The sequence below is a fragment of the Hippoglossus hippoglossus genome, chromosome 12 (assembly GCF_009819705.1).
Source record: "Hippoglossus hippoglossus isolate fHipHip1 chromosome 12, fHipHip1.pri, whole genome shotgun sequence".
Lineage (NCBI taxonomy): Eukaryota > Metazoa > Chordata > Actinopteri > Pleuronectiformes > Pleuronectidae > Hippoglossus > Hippoglossus hippoglossus.
This window is the reverse complement of record NC_047162.1, coordinates 3,603,161-3,623,255: the sequence shown is the minus strand read 5'-3', so window position 1 is coordinate 3,623,255 and position 20,095 is coordinate 3,603,161. Positions and strand designations below refer to the sequence as shown.

Sequence of the window (20,095 nt, the reverse complement as noted above, 5' to 3'; positions counted from 1 at the left end):
CATTTTCAGCATGTTTTCAGGATCAGTTGGGGATTTAGTGTTTGACTGTAAAGTGAAGACTGGACACAATCACTCCTCTGATTTGCAGGGAACCGAAACATCATATATCCTAATTTTACTGTGAATAGAAAAAATACATTTTTGTGTATGTGGTGAAGAGAATTATTCATCCATTCACTCTCACATGTTTGGTTAAGATATTGTATTCAACAAGTATTTTTCACCATGACCTGTCTCCAATGTTTCAGCTGACCATGGAATTGTATCATTGAGAATATAGGACGAGATGTTGAATATCCCTTGTACAATTTAGATTACCAACCACCAGTAGATGTTAGAAGGTCTAAGTGGCCACCAGCGAATGTTAGGTACATAACTTCCCTTAGCACCTTAGCGTCATCAAGTGTTTTGGCCTTGTAATCAATGATACAGGCCGAACTTGAGGGTACGCTGAGGCTAAAGGTAAATCTGACTGGCGACTGGCTTTTATGACAGTACTATGAGAGCCATGTGGCCCACTCAGTAGATCAGATGTCATTACCTCTATGCCTTTTTTAAAGTAAAAACTTTCCCTTTTTTGAACATAGGACAAGATGGAGAAATGGTAATGCATGTTCTGCCACACTAATTAAGGCCTACAACCAGTTGATGTAATCGGATGTTTTTGCTTGTTGAGTTGCACCTTTTGGTGTCCATTTCCGTCCTGTTGTCAGTGATGGTCCAACAGCCCATATAGATTTGTCTCGGGACTCTGAGAGGGTCATCTCCAGCCTTGTTTTGGTGCATTTAAACTCCTCTACGAGACTTTAGATAGGCAGCTCGAGAATGCCGTGTCCATACAGGCCCATGTTGCTCAGACATCTTGGGACTCCTAGACACTTTCTCACATAGGAGTTGATCGTTCTCTCCATGTTCTCAACTTTTGTGATAGGAACGTCAGCTACTGTAAGTGGCCACATCAGTCGGGGTAAAAGGCCAAAGTGTAAGCACCAGAGCTTTAGCTTGCGAGGAAGCATGGACTGGTCGATGTTCTTAAAACCTCTGTTGACATCCTGCTTCAATTGCTGGACCTACTTGCAGTCTTTGAGGCTTGCATCATAGCATCGTCCTAGGCTTTTTATTGGTTTCTCAGACACTGTTGTAATGAGTTCTCCATTAATGTAGAACCTATGGTCTGACCTCTTACCTTTGCTTATTGAGAGGCTTCTTGATTTTGATGGGTTGATCCTCATTCTGGCCCATGTGATGTTGTCTTCAAGTTTCCCTAGCAGCTGTCTGGCGCATGGTGCTGTTGTGGTCAGGGTTGTCATGCCTTCCATGTAGGCCCTGATTGGTGTTAATCAGAACCCCAACTTTTGTAGCTCGCCACCTACTACCCATTTTGAAGCTCTTATAATCACCATAGTGAACACTAGTGGGTAGATGTGTGCAGCCAGTCATGATGCCCACTTCGAGACGCAGCCATATGGTGGTAAAATCTTTTTAGACCGTTGTATCCACCAGCTTGTTTTTCACCAGTTAGCTTGTCAGCCTTTGGGCTACAACGCTAAAGAAGATCTTGCCTTCTAGTGAGGAGACTGATGGGTCGAAATTTGCTGACTGCTCCCCTTTTCCTTTCATTAACATCTCCACTATAGCTTCTTTCAGACATGCACTGCACTCTGGAGATCCCCAGGACTTTCTCCGCAGAGGCTGTATGTGTAAACGCAAATGTCAGAGTGAGAGCCTGAGCCTCCTGAGTTTCTGCAGACTTTTTGCGTCTGGCCCCCTATAAAGTCTGTAGAAAGTACGGAGAGGTCGATTTGAGAACACAACAGGAAATCCTCTGGAGCAACTGATTAGTTTAGTACGTGTTAGTCTAACACGTATCCTACCAAACCCAGGAAAAACCAGAGAAGAGGCCTACCCGCACGTAAAGCAGCTGACCAATTACAACAGAGTGGGCCAGCAGGCCAATCAGAGGAAAATGGGTTTTATCAGGAGGGGGGACTTAAAGAGCCGTAATCTAAAACCAAGTGTTTCAGACAGAGGCTGAAAAGAGGAGCTGCAGCAATGGACAGTATAAGGAAAGTGATATATTCTCAAAAAATTAGAGCATGTAAACCTTTTAAAGTAATAACATAAATAAAAAATATGGATCTGAATATGAGTGCTAATAGTTCATCAGTTCTTTTGGCCAATTGGTAAAGAATCCAGCAGTCAGATATCATCACAGTTACATTACATTACATTTTGTTTTTATAACTTGTGCATTATCCCCTATAATTTTAATGATGATTGTGTTTTTCATGTTTTCTATGAGAGTTTTTTTTTTTTTTTCAGCAACATGAATCCAGCTCCTCCTCATGTTGCCCACTCAGATCAATACTCCACACTACAACAAACAGCTCAATCATTCCGGTTTTAGAGGAAATGCCACAGTGAATTGTGAACTCTCTTCATGGGCAGTGAGGAGGGGAATAGATCCTGTGCTGGCGCTTTGTTGTGAATAAGAAAGCGAGAAAGACGGGGGAATGAAGAGATAGTAGCAAATGTTGCTGTCCCCGGACTTTTTAATTAACTCACCTCAGGCTGCAGCGGAGCCTATTTATCACCGCATTGTGTTGATTTACTTCAGCTGTCGATGGTGTTTGTGATCGCACACATGAAGCAACCACACCACTCCGGGCAAAACCCCCCCAAAACAATTAGCATCAGTTACACAAAGGTCCTCTGAGCAGACCCTGCAGTTGTACTCAGGAGGTCTTGACCCCATGCTATGCAACGGGGCTTCGTGCGAGCCAGGACAAATTTGACCAAACATCCTAAAAATGCTAACAGTGGTGCAGGAAAACACCCGCAGACAAATTAAAGCCATGTGTGGTAGAAGGGAAGAGGGAGGGTGGGGGGCATTGAGGCATTGATAGGAAGTGTATATGAAAACGGCGCTCTCCCTTTCTTTCTCAGGGGAGGTACGTGAGCCAGTCTACCATAGCTAAACTGCAGAGAAGCACAATGCTGCAGAGATTAACTCCAGCCCATATCTTCAGATCTCCTGCACGGCTGCAAGACACATAGAGGCTGTAAGAGAGGGATTACAGCAGGAGGGTAACAGAGAGGACAGACAAGAGCAGGGAGATGAAAAATGGAACAACCGATATCTGGATAGCATCTCACCTTTTATATTATATTAAAGTGGAAGGATCCTGTATTTCTAAATTGTTAAAAGCTAATGAATGAATGAATGAATAAGTTATTCAGGAGAAAAATGAAAGGATGAATTCAGAGATAAAATGTAAAGAGGTCTTAAAAAAACAGAATTTAAAGTAACAGAATTTAAAAAACCATGACTGGATTTAGATATTTAAAACTTTTTTTAATATGATGATTAGAAAACAACAAATGAAAATGGAGGATACTGGGCTGTAGATGAAAATCCGCTGCTCAACAAAAGGTAAATTTCCATTTCCAATTTTCTTTTCACCAAACATTTTCAGACTAAAGCTGTCAGGATGCTTCAAAGTGTTTGTCAGAAGGTCCAACAGCATTTGAAATGAAATCAAAACTAACTTTTTTGTAACTTTGTGAGGTCGATGCTCCGACATGGGAGACCAACTTACCCAATGCCAGATGTCACAGACTACGTCCTTCTTCCTACTTCTTGCATGTACTAGGAAATGCCATGACTGGATGATGGTAAGACTCCCTGAAAGTTTGCATTCAGTGTGCTTTATTATTCCCTTATGAGCCCCTTCTGTTGTGGCCATTCAGCCATAGCAACCCATCCATTCCAACCATCTACTTTCTACTGTACTTATTCAATTTACCTGACCTCCACGTCTCTGATGTACTTATACCTACCTACATGAAAACTGCAAGTCAGACTGCAACAGAAACAGGCTGATTGCGGGCGGTTCGCTCCTGTTTGCCAGAACTGGGCCAAAAGTAAACCATAGCAATGCAGCATGTCAACCTAAGGTGCCAAACATATCCCAAATTTGTGCTATTTGGGCCATATGGGCCACTTTAGGTTTACACCTTGCCTAGAGCACCTCATGTTTGCCAAAGAAGGCCCACTGTTAAGGGACATTTGGGCTACATTTGCTATTTTACAAGTGAACCACTAGGCTCACATTCATTTTGTCCACGCCACAAGAAGGCTAAAGTGCTGCATCATTGCCTGAAGTGGCATCTCTATGCTAAATGGGATGTTAAGTGCCTTGATATAATGGATGTTGTGTTTGGCACTAGACAAATAAAATTGCATCGAACTTAATTGAACAAAAAACATTCCTGCTGTGAGGCGACAGTGCAACTTTGCACCTCCCTACTCCCCAATTACAACGTAGTGTCTGATAGATGACATTTAATTTCAACTTATTTACAACAACAAATAGGGTAGGGTAACATATTGATAGTGAGCATATCAGTAACTTTCACAATGTTTGTGTTTTCCAAAGTTAAATATCTGACCTTGCAGTATAATATTGTAGTAAAGCATTATTCATTTTTAACTTTTATGTTTGTATTTATATGCTTTTCCAGCACTTGGTTAAAGTTAGGAAAAGATTGAGGTGCACAGTGACATCAAACACAAGGTGTGTATTTACATTTACCCCAAACCACAATGTTTCCTTGACCTTAATCGAAGTGTTGTTGCCTTAACAAAACGGAACATTGCGACAGTCTTGAGCTTGGTACACCCACCGTCCACCTCCTATAGGGTGACTCCAGTGATAAAGGTAATTTAACATTCATTTAAAATAATTATAATTTTTTTTTTTCTCTGAACATAACAAGGCCAGCAATCACACTGCCACTGAACATAAGTTGTATAACAGTTAAATAGTAATGTAATTTCAAGGAGACAGGGTTGGTTATAAATACCTGTGTCAACATTTCATATGAACTAATTTGTTTCAAGAACACTCCTCTAGCGTTAGCTCCATCTGTCTAGGCTCTGAAATCCTGAGCTTCTTTAATGTCAGAAACTGACATTGATGAGTATCGTTAAAACGCCACTTCCCAAATAAATACTAAGGATCCAAATCATGTATGTTCTTCTGTCTTTACTCATCTGTAAAGTTTTCTGCAAGACGTTCTTCACACAACTGCAAATGGTTGGAAAAACCTTTTTCACGTAATCAATATCTATTTTTGTAGATTGCAGATACAGAGTTGATGTAACATAGCGTGCATGAGTCAGCCAAAACAAACCTCAGTCTGCAACTTCAAGTCAGGATAGCCGTTACTATATTTCTCCCTCACATTTAATCCAGTTGTTTGTGATCCTTTGCACATATACTGTACTTTAATTATTTGTAGGAATTGAAATGATGATAATAAATCACTTAATGCTCAAACAGATGGTATGGAAGAACATTTGGATGTGCGGCACGATCTCTGTATTATTTTCTTTTATCATCTTGTTTGGTTTTAGTCTCTCCTTCCAGCCAGATGTCCACAGAGGACTGATCACTCATAGAGACAGTGACCTTCACAGGGAATCTCTGTGGTTAAAAAAAAACACCAGTTCTATTGTGTGTGGCTTACATCCATAAGTGAGTGTATACACACCTCCTGTATTCATGCAGTGTGTGAGAAAGTCGGTAAACTGAGTAATTCTTTCTATTTTCTCGCTCCTGTCTCCCACTGAGAGATGAGTCATGAAACAGAACAGAAACAGAATAATAGAAGAAACAATCCTGCTCTCAATAATAAATAAGATCAGCATTCAAACCATACAATCATAATGTGAAAAGAAAAGAAGTGGGTTTATTCCCTTTAATCTTTGCATGGGACTGATAGTGATGCTTTCAATCGACAATGAACATCAACACCCTGTATTTAGGAGAATACATAATGAGAAAATAGCCAGAACCATTTCGTTATTTTTGATATAAGCGAGAGAAATAATGAAGCCAAATCCCACACAACACACACTCCAACACACAGACACATTATCGACAGACAAACACAACTTTTTCGCTGGTGTGGGAGAGTTCCATCGAGCTTAACACACCTCCTACTCATGTATCCAAATACCTGGTGCCATGACAACGCGCTCACAGCTCCTAAAGCAATGAGATTACAGCGGAAAGTGTCACCCACCACTGCTCCCCATGCACAGACCTGCATTTTATAAACAGCACAGGTCATTAGCAGGTTGTCAGCACGGACGCAAATTCCATTAACGCCCAAAATATTTTTATAAGTCATAGATGTTTCACTCCTGCCTGTCTGCGTCAGTCAGGATCCATTTCAATCAGTTTGAGCTGAATTAGTGATTTCTGAAAACTGTGCCAGGTGAATTTCAAATGTCAGACTGCTCCTTTCCAAAGTCAGGACCTTTGCTGTCACTTCTACATCAGATATTCAGGATCTTGCCTGTGTGCCAATCACACTACACTTTCACTATACTATTGGCAATGAATCTAAATCTCTGATAGCTCGCACCCAGACTCACAACATGTGTGACGCAGTGAAGCACTTTGAGGTTACACTCAAATATAAAAACTCTAATTACTCTTTTATCCAATTAGGCGGGTGTTTTCCTTTAAATTTGGTGCTTTCTTAAAAGTGCTTCAATGTAGAATTGCACTTCTGTAACACTGTCGGGACTCATAATGGACTTTGTAAAAGAAAACGCATCAAAGTCAACGTGGCAGAACCAGAAATGTCACATTTTTTAAATACAATCCTACATCAATGTAAACCTGGCATTAATATTACCCACAATGCAAAATGACCTCCGACAGGTATGTTGGAGATAGGGCTGTGTTATGTTAGTGTTCGTTCAAACATAGAAAATTGACGGATGATACTTCCATAGACGCACACTAAGACAGCTGCAGACAGACGCCATCAAAACACTTCATGGTCTGCGGACTAGTGCAATTATGCAGTTGGTGCCCTTGTAGGCAATCACAACTATTTGAAGCCTCGCACCCTAGTCTTTGCAAATGATCAACACAAAAAAAAGTCCCGCCCAATACTATTATGCAAGGCCACCATCAACACATCCTGGTCTTAAGGTCACTTAAGACTATTTTTATCGGTTTAAAGAAATATATATAAGAAGATTTTTCTCCAGTAGCAGAATGATAATGGACACAGACAGACCATTCTCTGGTGCTGATACAGTGCTTGGACATGGTGTGGTCTGGCTATATGAGACTAAACCAATAAACCTTTGCATACTAATTATTGCCGACATTGTAACACTTAAGATCTATTGTATCTATCTATCTATTTTGAACTCACCACACCCACATTTTATATAGACATAACTGACATTGCTTTAAATGACATCAGTTGAGCCAATTTTTGAGACTAATTCATTTGGAACAACAATAGGTTATAAAACCTCTTTCACATATGTAACACTAGTTCCCAAGAACTGGGAATTAATTTTTATTATGTAAAACCAGCACTTCCCCTCAAGTCCCTAAAATGTGGTTTCAAATCATGTGTATTCTTATATAATATCAAATATTTCTGGTATGAATAAAAGATTCGAAATGACATCCTCAGCTTTTGAAAGTTTGATGCTATAAGACTTCTGCTAATCTGCTTCACAGGTGACCACATCCAACAGTGAGTACGCTCCAACATCACTGCAGCAAAGTTTAAACAAATATAAGTATAAAGGGTTGATCATTTGCTCTCCAGTCTCATCTCTTTATCTCATGATCATATATGCCGTTCTCTGGGTAGAGAACTGGGTCCTGACAGGTAAGACAAAGCAGTGTTTGTAATGCTCTGTATTGAAGGAAGAATACAAACAATTGGGTGTGTGCGTATTTAATAACTAAACTGCATTGCAGATCCTTACCAAGCCATCCGGCACCAGAGTTGGGGACACACATGTCTGTCTCAGCACTAGGCAGGACGAAGCCCACAACGAACACTTCCACGCCGTCTGACATGAGCGCCAGCCCGAGTACGAAGAACAGCTGCCACTGGAATCTCCCATGGCCACACTCCTGCATGATTAGCTCGTACTGCTGGGCCAGCTCCTCCTCATCTGCCTGTCTCTCGTTTTCCAGCTCCTTAGTGCTCTTTTGGCTGTCGGAAACTGGCTGGCCGAGAGCCACCTGACCCTCCCGCAGCTTGCCATCATTGTAGGCAGGCACACCTTGGTATTCCCCCTCATAGATCTCATCTTCATCGTCGTGGCCCTCCGTGGCGTCACTAGAGGCTCCGTCCTCATCATTGGCTGCATTGTCAGCATATTGACCATCTTGCTGAGTGTAAGTATTGTAGTTGTTCTCTTCTTCATCCTCGTTCTGGAAACGATTGTAGCTGCGTTGAGCTGAATATTCATCTGAGGCACGATCGACAGCTTTGCTGAGGTTTTTGGCAGCATGCCTCTTGGTTTCTTTAGCGATGTCCTTGGCACCTTTGACCAAGGAAGTCCTGTTGTTGTGCGTTTCATCCATCTTGGCACGGGGATAGTTGGCACTAAAATCTCTTAATTCAACTCTAATGAGCTTTTACTCCAACAAGTGTAAGTTACAGTTTTTTGTCTTTCTTCTGGTCTTCTATCCCCAGACAGAGAAGGACTTAGAGCAGTTTATTAGAGCTGAAAAGCCACTCAGCTGCCAGAATACTAATGATTAAGTAATGATGTCTGATTCCATTGGATGGGGGTAGAAAGACAGTGCTGAAATGGAGACAGTTGATCTCAAATGGGAAGAGATCCTCAGTCCTGTCAGAGCTCAGTAGAGGAGAGCATCAGCCTGTGGGGACAGAAAGAGAAAAGCACATTTAGCTTGATTAAAAGCGTCTGTCACACATACTTGACGGCAGTGTTTCCTGGCACTGAGAAGAACTTCAAAAAGAACATTTCAGCCAAAGTTCACACTGAAGCTGACACAAACTGCAGTTGACTGATACCCTGTGAGAATGCATCTGCATCATACTATCATACTGGCAACAAAAACCGAGATTGACGAGCTTGACAAATCTGAGATATATGGCAGATGGATAGTAGCTAGATGCACAAATAAAGTCTCGTTGCTTTTAGATGTACAGATAAATCTCCTCGAACTTCAGTGAAAAGCTGGATAAGGCTCCATTTGTGGACAAAGCCATAAAACTTGCAGTTTGGCTGAACAACGCGTGCCTGGGTCTTGGTTTAAATTATATAGAGGGAAATCCTTGAACAAGCCAATCAATCACCCAACTGGAACAAAAATTTGGAAAAGTACGAAAGATGGGATTGATTGCAAAAGAGCGATGTGGGGTAATAATGACAAGTGTGTTAGTTCGAAGCCAAGTTCCATTTTACTGCAACTGATGACTTTGAAGTATTTTGCTGGAGTCCCTCCAGTACTATGCCTCTCAGAACACTGAGCTTCTCTGGTGAATTGTACTCACCCCAGTGATGTACTCTATTATTTGCCATAATTATTGTTATTACTATGATTATTATGCCATGCTGTGTAGACATAAGTCAGTTAGTGCCATCATTACTGTACAGGGCCACACAGGAGACTAAACAGCTCCACTGACGACCTTGCATGGCCTGAAATGTCTCTGCTTTGTGCAGAAAAAGACCAGCCCCCATCAATCATCCTCCACAACACTGCTTTGGACTCCATGTTCTCTGACTGCATTGCCATGCAGAAAAGGCTAAAATAACCCGCCCGTTGCTCCATATCTGCTGGTGTTTGCTAATGAATGGATCTCATCAACTTTATAAGAGCGTCAACATGTCGATGTAGAGTTCATACCTTCTTTCCATCTGCCAAACAAAGCGACGTGACATAGAGGAGAAGAAATAAATTCTTGGAAATTTGGCCAGCCATGTTTTCTGTCAGAGCCTGTAATATCTCTGCTTCATGTTTCTAGCCCCAGAATACATGTCAGCCTGTATGACTGACTCCCCTTGGGGCTCTCTCGGCTGTGACACTGGCGTGGTGTCTCAGAAGAACTGTCAACACATCAGGCTCAAGTCGTCTGTCTGCCACCAGGCCCAAAGTCCGCTGCAGCAGGAACACCAGTAAGCTTTGGGCCCTCACACTACACTCCAAAGCCCTTCAGCAACACTGTTATTGACAGACCGATTACAAAGGTCAAACTGATCTATACAGCACATGCATACCACATGTGAAGTACCATTTCCATGGCTTGTCATTTGAGGGGGAAGCATTGAGCGAATATACTTTGCATTTTTTGGCTTAATATCCAAAGATCCAGTATAATTCATAGTCAGAACTTGTTTATGAGCTTTAAAAGATGATGTTCTAGTAACAATGCTCTACAAATGTCATATTATGTATTTAGTATTAAATGCATTTTGTAAACTTCAATGTTGATCTCAACAGCAGTTATTGGCATCTGCTAATGAAAAAAAAACACTGCAAGACAACCCGAAACAGATGAAATGATTCATACACAGAATACTCAGCATAGTTCTCTATGGTTTCAATGAACCAACACTGAAAAATATCTGTAAACTGGCTTTGGAATACAAGAATTCCCGTAACACTCAGAATGTGTCTTGATGTCAAGATTGGGAGATGATACAATGGACTGTCACTGTCCCTCTACAAGCAAATTAAAAGAAAATGTCCCCTTTTATCATTAGGTTCAACATGCTAACATGCTCTATTTGTATCTGCAGTGTCAGGAGTGGAAAGCATGCACTGAGGTGTTGAGACTGGGTTAGTGCCCAAATAGAGCGTGGCAGGTTGATGTATGGTGTTTCTTCTCACCTTTGCTCTGCGAGATTAGATAAAACATGAGCTCGGATCTGTCATTTGAACATTAGGGCCCGCGGCTCCACAGCGACGTAAAGCAGCCCAAGAGATTTTTTTGGTGCAATGCAGCAATGAAGTGAAGTAGGAAATGTGTTCTAACTAACTACTGTATGTGCTCGGCGGACAGAGGATGGGACACTAACTCCCTCTGGCCGTGGATCCGTCAGAGCGGCAGGATGACCAGCGAAATCTCACCATCCTGTGGCTTCAGAACGATAAGTCACGTTTCTGTAGCTACTCAGGTTTTTTATGCTACAACCGGTTCTACAATAAAACTTTGACAGGTGCAACTTGAAAGAAAAAGTGAGTAGTTTCAAAATCTTTAAAGGTAAGTATCTTGAGCTTAAATTGTGCTGTTTGAGAGTTTCGATGTGTTAAAATTAATTTCACTTACATCCCCCATTGGCTGTTCTAAAAATTCCAACAATTGTACTGAAACTGGATGCAGTGTTTGATATATGAGCGTGTATGCAACACAGAGAGAATATCATTTGTCAAAATGACTTTGGGGAATATGCTTTTTCTTTCTTGCCAAGAGTGAAATGAGAAGATCGATACCACTCTCATGCCTGCGCAAAATTAACTTAGCTTCGCAAAAAAGTAGTTACAACAATTACACTAACTCCCAACAGAACTACAGAGTTTTTTAATTTGTGTGAAACAAGATAACTTTGGAGTGAGCCTGGCTAGTTGTTTCCCCTTGGTACTAATCTTTATGCTAAGCTACGCTAATTTAGTAAATATATCAACACTTACATTTTAACGATATTTTTGTTGTTCAGGTAGACTTTGTTTTTAAAAGGATTGTTTAAGATGTGGCATCCAATACAAAGTGGCACCGTCCTATTTCCAAAGCTTTAGATATTGTATTTAAAGGCAGGGTTGGTCACTTGTTTCTGAAATACTTTTTTTTATATTTATTCGTTGAAATACTCTTCAAGTCCCCATAGCCATCAAAAAATAACATTGTCTAACAAAGAAAAAAAGACAGTGTCTCTATCCCTCACAGGACTGTAATAAACACCACAAATCATTTCCCTTCATGTATCGGTTGCATTTTTCAAAGTGACGCCTCCTCTTGCTAACTTTTCCAGGATTTCCAACCTAAATAGCTGCAAACAGACTGTGAAGACCTTTTTCTATCAGTGACTTCTACTCGTCTTTGCAAACTTCCCCAAACTCCTCCAGCTGAGTGCTTTACATCAGCGACTAAAGGTCAAACTCTGTGATAGACCTCATGATATGCTCTGAGAGATTCTGCACTAAATGGCCACAAATAAAACAGACCAATGAACTGACTGCTCTTCAACACTTTGGATGATGGGGGGGGGGGGGGGGGGGGGGTGAATAACGGTGCAGAACAGCCAGCCAGGTCTGTGCTTAATCCCTGGTCTCAATTTACCTTCTCCGTGCTGATCCGTAGTTTCCCCTCTTTCTACGACTGTCAATCTCTCCTCACTTCTACCTTCTGTCTTTCTTCATGCACACTCTCTTTCTCCATCCCCTCCTCTCTCTCATCCGAGTGCCGCAAGAATTTCAAAGTCTTCGCCTCGATGGCAAAGCAGAACATGAAAGATATCCCTCTTCTGTTGACATTTCATTATTCATGATGGGATAACCGTTCTCCTCCTTATGCAAATGGTCATTAATACTGACATTTAGAAGTCTTTCACTGCGGTTTGAGCTACAGAGATAATTCTTTCAAGTCCAGTCCAAATGTCCGGCCCTTTTTTGAAGCTACCCATATGGAGTTTTCACACACCATATACTGCTGATGTAGGGAATCGCATATATACAAGAAGTCGCTGCATTTCAACCGACAGCTTTGGCCTTTCCCCCCGTACACAAGGAGGCTAATATCATTTATGGCCGTTTTTATTTCCTTTTTGATGGCGACTCTTCTCGCCCTCTGCTGTGATGCTGTGATTGGGGTTATTATAACAGCAGCCTTATGATGTGGTTTTAGCAATCAGCAAAATTCCTACGAGCTCTGAATCAGCAGTCCACGGAGAGGGAAGAAATGATTTCCTTGCAGTCGTGCTGTCATGGCTCGCTGACGCCATCCAGCTACGTTCATTAATCACTCACATATACGCACACACACAAACACACACAAACACACACACACACATACAGTAGATGCATGCACACACACACACCGACACATGAATACACTCTGCAGGTGCATACTCATTGAATATAGTGTGCAGGGGGAAATAGAGGAAATGTCTGCAGGTCATTGTTCTCTCACAAAACTTCATCAGAACAAAACTGAGACAAACTGTGCGTTTGAGGGAGGGAAAAGCGAAATGAACAATGCGGAACATGCAAGTCAGACAAGATCCTCTATCTGCATGCGACATACTGGTGGACAATATGTGAATGCAAGTGGTGTGTGCAGAGCCTACAGGCTTCCTGCGGTGGCCACAGATGGCTGCGGTGAGCATTTGTGAATGCACATTGTGTGAATAAAACTACACGCCAAGATCTGCTGATAAGTGAGTTTAGGTCGTGACAGAAATAAAGCAGCATTTCCCGTACAGTGATGCAGCAGCTAGGTATGCAATTTTCTTTTTTGAGGTTTAACTTCATTCATTTAAATGTGGCCACATAAAAAATGGAGCATTGTCCATCAAATTATTTAACCGATGCATCGTTAATAACCCAAGCATTGTGTTCACTATTCTAATACAATGAAGTGCACAGTTCTGGTAGTTTACCTTTATTATAATGCATACCTCATGATTTCGCAGTGAATGTTAAGATAATGAACTCCTAGGTCTGTCACTCAAACTGGACTTCCTGGATCACATTTTATTTTCTCACTGGCACCTGACAGCGTAATTTTTTACATAAAAGAATCCACCTGCAGAGAGCTGCTGCACTGGCTACCAGCCATGTAACTGCAGTGTTATGCATTGGTTAAAATATTGCAAATTAGTAAATACATGTTTAAGTAGATACCATTTCACAACAATGTTGCCAATGTAATATACATCAGATACATTAAAGAAAAGCAAAGCTTAAACTTTTTTGCTCCATCATGAGTAAAACCACTGCAGGAAGATACTGGAGGTGAAGGTGAGAGTATTAACCTTGTACCTCTGCCGTGGTGCTGGGTACTTATCTGGAACCGGATCCACACATTTTCAACAAAAGTTTTGGAGCAACTGCCGAAAAGCTGGCACCCCTGCCTTCAGTGGCTATGGGAGGGGCTACAATTCTTCACCATTTTGAGCTAATTTCCAAATCGTTCAATGCAACATGTAATTCATTTAAAAGTACATTTATGCAAAGCAAACCAAGCAGTTGCAATCTATAAACCAGGATTTCTTACCAATGGAAATCAAAGATTTTGTCTTCTGTCTTCTATTGTCAGTTAACAACATACTGGTGCATTACGGCGTCCAACTGGTGTGGAGTATGGACTACGTAACATTCAGTTCTCAAACCTGTAGAAATGATTCAGTGTTACCAAAACCAACCCGTTCTAAAATGGCTTGCAAGGTGCTGCAGGCATGTGCTCTGCTTTCCCAAAGGGAGAAACAGGCTGATGAACAAGCACTTTGAACACGCAGCCTCAAGGGGATGTCGAAGTCGCATGAATGTTGCATGAATGGGAAGCAGTGGGGAGGAGATTTAGATTAAAAGCACCAAGCATTATTATTAACTACATTATACAACAGTATATAGTACCTTAGTACTACTGCACAAGCTCTACGAAGCACACAAACTCATAACTTCATACACACACACATCCACGCACTTACACACAGCTGCTTGATTGCTTGTATATAATGATGGCTGTCAGGGTTTACTGACTGCTGGAGCTTAGCCAGCTCCTGTGGGGGTCCCTCTGTGGAAGCCCAAATCGGGATTTGATAGAAACTGTGTGTGTGCATCTGCATCTGTCTGTTTGTCTGTCTGTCTGCGTGTTCAGTGCAATGTTAAAGGGCCTTGTTCATAACTTTCGAAGAAGAAGTATGATCATTTCACGGATAAAATTAGTGCAACGTTTGGGGAAAATGCACTTTATGCTATTCTTTTTTTTTAACGGAAACGTCTGTGTGAAGATCATGTCTGCGAATGGGACGCTATGGGGCCACTTAGCTTAGCTTAGCATAAAGACTGGAAAACAGGGATAACAGCAGGCTTACACACTCTGCACCTCTAGAGGAAAGCTGCCCATTTGAACAATACTGTTCTTTCCAGGCTATAGTGATTGGCTATCACTTTGCATCCTGACTTTCTGCCCTGACCCTCATCATGACATGCAGACCCATTCAAGCCAAACCCTCCTTTGTGTTCCAATTAGTTTTCCATCAAATGGATGAAGCTGAGATAACACACAATATGGTAACCGCAGAGGTAAAGCAAACACTGATATACGTGCATGAGGCAAACATTAATCTACCGACTGTGTTTGACAAGTGTCTATTCAAACTGAACATTTGTCCAGTCAGGGGACAGCCCTGGAGCAAACCACCTGCCTGCTCACGGTTTCTGCATGTTTGATCCACTCAAACTCCCCATTCAGCCTCCTGGGAAACCTCTATGCAAAACTCATCTGTCACTTCCCTCCTCTTTTGTTCCACCTGCACCGTGCACCACCGCAGCCTGCACAGAGGCTCCACAGGCTGCACGAGCACGGCCCACACACCACATACAGGAAGGAACATCAATCACCGCGCACTGTGTTGACGCAAGTCGCGTCCCATAATTAGATTTCGGGGCTGTCCCGCCCGGGAATCAATCCTGCGCCATGTGCAGTTAGACGACTGTCCGCGCACTGCATCGAGATACGGGGACTATACTGAGTAATGGATGGAGGTGCTCCCTCTCTGCGCAGCTCCACTGCAGATTCACTCTGGGTGCATGTGCGCGGGAAAAGCTCGGGGTTGCCTCCGCCGCCGTGCGCGCGTGCGTGCGTGTGCGTGCGTGTGAATGTGTGCGTGTGTGTGCGTGTGTGTTGGCACTAACTCATCTTTACACCCACCATTGATCACGATGGGATGGTTCAACATCCCCGCAGCCTCAGCACCATCACACACACACACACACACACACACACATGAGAGATGAAAAGTAGCAGCTTGACTGCAGACATGTGCACACACTCCTTCAATCTGCTCCGAATTGTGGAAACTTCGTCAAATGAACAAGTGAACAGATGCATATTCTCTGATTAAACACACGCAGACACATTCTGATCCAATGGGTTGTGTGGTGTGAATTTGTCATTCTGAGCACATCCATAAGCGATGCTGTACAACTTGTAAAGTTCCTCAACTTTTCTGCCAATCGTGCGCACATGAGGCTTTATTCTGTATCGAAATGAGCTTTTTCTGGAATCTCCCTTTCCCGTTCTGCATCATGTGAATATTACTATGATCCAAACAGGTGGAGAGTGATGCGATCCGAATGCGGAGGAAGATGAAGTTACAGTTTGGCACATAAAGTGTTATACGAGGAGAGATAATAAAATACTCACAGTCTGTCAGAGAGGAGCAGATCCGTCATGCTGAGCTCGGTGAGTCTGAAGGCTCCTTCCCCCGGTTTCCTGCTCTACACAGCGGCAGAGGCAGCGGACATCGCGCCGAGGTTCCTTCTGGTTCCTTGTCTTCTTGCCGATGCAGCGGTTCTCTCTGTCTTGCTGCAGTCCGGGGAAGACGAGGCGAGAGGCGGGGAGGGGGGGGGGGGGGGGGGGGGGGGGGGGGGTGGGGGGGGGGGTGGGAGGTGGGAGGTGGGAAGCGTGAGTGTGTGCCGTGGGATGGAGAGGGGTGGGTGGGGGTGCAGAGGGGGGAGCTGTAGTATCACAGGCAGACTGAAATCAGAGAGTACAGGCCTGGATCCCGTGCGGACAGTAAGGTGAGTGTGCGCTCTGATGGTGCAACATGCATGTGGCGAAGGCTCAGTGATGCAGGAGGAGAACAAAGAGGAGCTGAGATGTGGCTCCTGCAGGGACCAAGTTTACTGAGGGATGACGGACTGATGCTGGATCTGCAACGTCAATGCAAAAACCACTGGAGGATACACAGCCAAAACCCAGAGTTCAGTTTCCTCCAGGCTGGAGTTAAATATATCATATATCATCTTAATCCATCCCCCAACTGGATGATGATCAAAATGTATGGTTAAAAATAACTAAATCTTACATTTACAACAGGAATATACTCTATCTATCTATCTATCTATCTATCTATCTATCTATCTATCTATCTATCTATCTATCTATCTATCTATCTATCTATCTATACATCTATCTTTCTATACATCTATCTATACATCTATACATCTATACATCTATCTATACATCTATCTCTCTATACATCTATACATCTATCTATCTCTCTATACATCTATCTATAGATCTATACATCTATCTCTCTATACATCTATACATCTATCTATCTCTCTATACATCTATCTATAGATCTATACATCTATCTCTCTATACATCTATTTATCTATCGATCTATCTATCTATATATCTATACATCTATACATCTATAGATGTGCTGCTATCATTAATAACATAATTACATATATAAATATCACTATTAGTATGTACACTATAACAACCAGTCTGACCTCTCTTTTCTCTACTCATCCTAGCCGGTCGAGGCAGCTGGCCGCCCACAGTGAGTCTGGTTCTAGAAGTGTCCTGTTAAAAGACGTATCTACAGTCTTCAAAGTTTTTGCTTCTTAACTGTTGGATTTCTCTATAATTTTGCTAGGTCTCGGCCTTACTGTGTAAAGTGCCTTAAAATATGTATGTTGCAATTTGGTGCCATACAAATAAAATGGAATTGAATATTATTTGAATTAACATATTCATTATGAATTAATCAGAAAGTACCTTCTGTCTTTCCAGGGTTGTTGGCTATTTTATAAAGGGTGCCAGTCAAAAGTTAGAGGCTAAAAGAGTTCAGTGCGGACGTCTGGGCACAGAGAATATGAGCAGCCCCCCCAATAAGTCATCCTACTCTGCATAGCTACAAAAAGGGCCATGAACTCCCGTGAATGCACCCTCTTCTCCTCTGCTCTCAGAAATAACCATCACAGGAGAAATCTCGAGGAGCGAGGAAGGAAGCCTGGAAGGATGTCCCTCTCACTCATTCACTATAAATGCAGCCACATTTGCATTTCCATCCAGCAGCTGTGGTTCATTGTGAGGGTTGAAATGAATAAAAACCAAACACAAACACACACACAAACACACACGATGCACATCAGGACATTCCTGCACACATATGCACGACTCAAAAGTACTCAACTGGCACTAAATTGTCCCTGCGCTGAAATAACAGGAGCTCTGATCTCGATGTCAGAACGGTAACATAATTATGGTTTCCCTTTGTCTGTTATCTTCTCTTTTTCTTCCTTTCCCCTCTCATGAAGCTTCACTCACAGACTTTGATCATGTGATCATGCACAGGATGCAAGTAGGTGGGTGGGTGAACACAGAGAATATTACAGGAGAGACACAAAGGAAGGGGGGAGATAAAAAGATGTCTAAGTTCTGGGTATCAGGGTTCGGCCTCCAACTAGTTAGCCCATCTATAAAGCCTGGATGTTTTATTTTAATTATTAAAGGGGAACACCAGCAATTTTAAACATATACATCATCATATGTACTTTGAGGAGAACCACATCAGGCTGTGGGAACAGTTTTATAGACGTCTGTGAGAAAATAGCCCCACTCCTTACTTGATTTATAACGACAATAAATATTCTCCTGATGAGTTTATGGTGTCAATTTCTAGTTTCAAGTTTCCTTCCATGCAGCATGATGTTCATTTTATAAATTATTGTTCCATTTAGATTAAAACTGTATGCATTGGGACATAAATGTGGTGTGATTGACAGCTAGCCAGCTTGTTTTCGGTGGGTGTGCAGTGCGCATAATCTCAGTCAGGTTCCACCCCCCGCTCCAAATATGGCTACTTCTGGTTTAAAAAATCAAGATGCGCTGGCAGTTGACAAACCAATGGGTGATGTCATGGTGGGATGCCACCTGGGTTAGGGTTGAGACTTCAAGTTTCTTTCAAACAGAAAGTTAAATGCCAAAGTGTCCCAAATGGTGGTGATGGCAAATAAGTTAGTTTGGGTGAGGAAACTGCTGCTCATCATGGTTATAGTTCATAAAAATTATGAAGTATTGCCTGTTGTGCCTGTGAGAAACTATCCTGCTCGCTATCCCCTAAAGTGTGCTACACAACTATCAGTCTACAATATCTTCCATTTCTCTTTGCTTCAGTAGGGTCACATTACTTCCTGCATGTATACAGAAGATTGGTATTGGAAATGCAGTACACTGTGAGCTACAGAGGCCCATTTCACAATAACTATTTGAAATGCGGCTTACACACAATTTGAAATTTGCTCACTGGCATATTATTGCAGTTCCCTTACCGTGTCTGATCTTTGTCCCGATCCATGAATAGTTTCCTGGGAAATCAGTGAAAATGTCAAAAAAAAGAAGCCCTATGTCACAATGTTACAGAAAGTGATAAAAAATACCTGGATCTGGCCTCGGATACGGATCAGCATCAAAATTAATGGGTTCTTCTCTGACCCATACCACATCCTTCCACCAAATTACATCAGTCCAGTAGATTTTCTGTTTGCAAACCAACAAACCAACAGACAAGGGAGAAAAGAGCCTCCTTGGTGAAGGTAATTATGTGTGTGTCTGTGTGGCAAATGACTCACACAAGCAACCACACAAGCACTTTCATTTTAAAAATTACAACAAACAAACTCAGTGCCACTTGAAACTCTCCTTTTGATACTGTAGACACCAATATATGCACATAACAGTCCTCATATCCAGCTCAATACTTGTGTATAAGCTTGACATTGTTGCACTCTTTTCAAACACTCTCTATTCCTGCCTTTGGGGAGAGCACTTACATACTATACTGCTAAATAGTTTTGAGCAATTTAGTTGGATGTGTGATATGGAGTTTAATTGATTTCTAATTATATGCCCTGGTGGGCCCATAATTTCATGCGTAAAAAACAAAGGGGGTTGTTAGCAAGGTCTGCTTTAGAATGCATCAGGATGCACTACTTTGTTTTCCCTGTAATTACACACTCCACTCATCTTCCTGCTCATACTTTGCATGCTAACACACGCACACACACACACACACACACACACACACACACACACACACACACACACACACACACACACACACACACACACACACCTTTGAAAAAATGTAATTTGAGAGGTAGGTAATGACATCGTTTTACCATAACTTCCAAACCACTGAGTAAGTACTACAGAACATGAATGACTGATTCATGTTTAGGAATGGGCAAACTCCAGGAATTCACAT

At 42.1% G+C, this 20,095-nt stretch overlaps 1 protein-coding gene across 2 annotated transcripts in view; it reads right to left on the bottom strand.

Moving 5' to 3' along the window:
- Positions 1-16,441, bottom strand: part of LOC117772159 (synaptic vesicle glycoprotein 2C-like) — a 40,382-nt gene extending 23,941 nt beyond the window's left edge. Inside the window, exons 1-2 of one of the 2 annotated variants that reach the window (XM_034603108.1) lie at positions 16,237-16,441; positions 7,814-8,720 (exon numbers count right to left, since the gene is read on the bottom strand). In XM_034603108.1, coding sequence (XP_034458999.1) covers positions 7,814-8,420 — 607 coding nt within the window. In that variant the 5' untranslated portion in view covers positions 8,421-8,720; positions 16,237-16,441. Of the gene's footprint in view, positions 1-7,813; positions 8,721-16,236 lie in introns of those variants that run through there. The other variant, XM_034603109.1, reaches the window with a different exon arrangement.
- Positions 16,442-20,095: the final 3,654 nt, after the last annotated feature.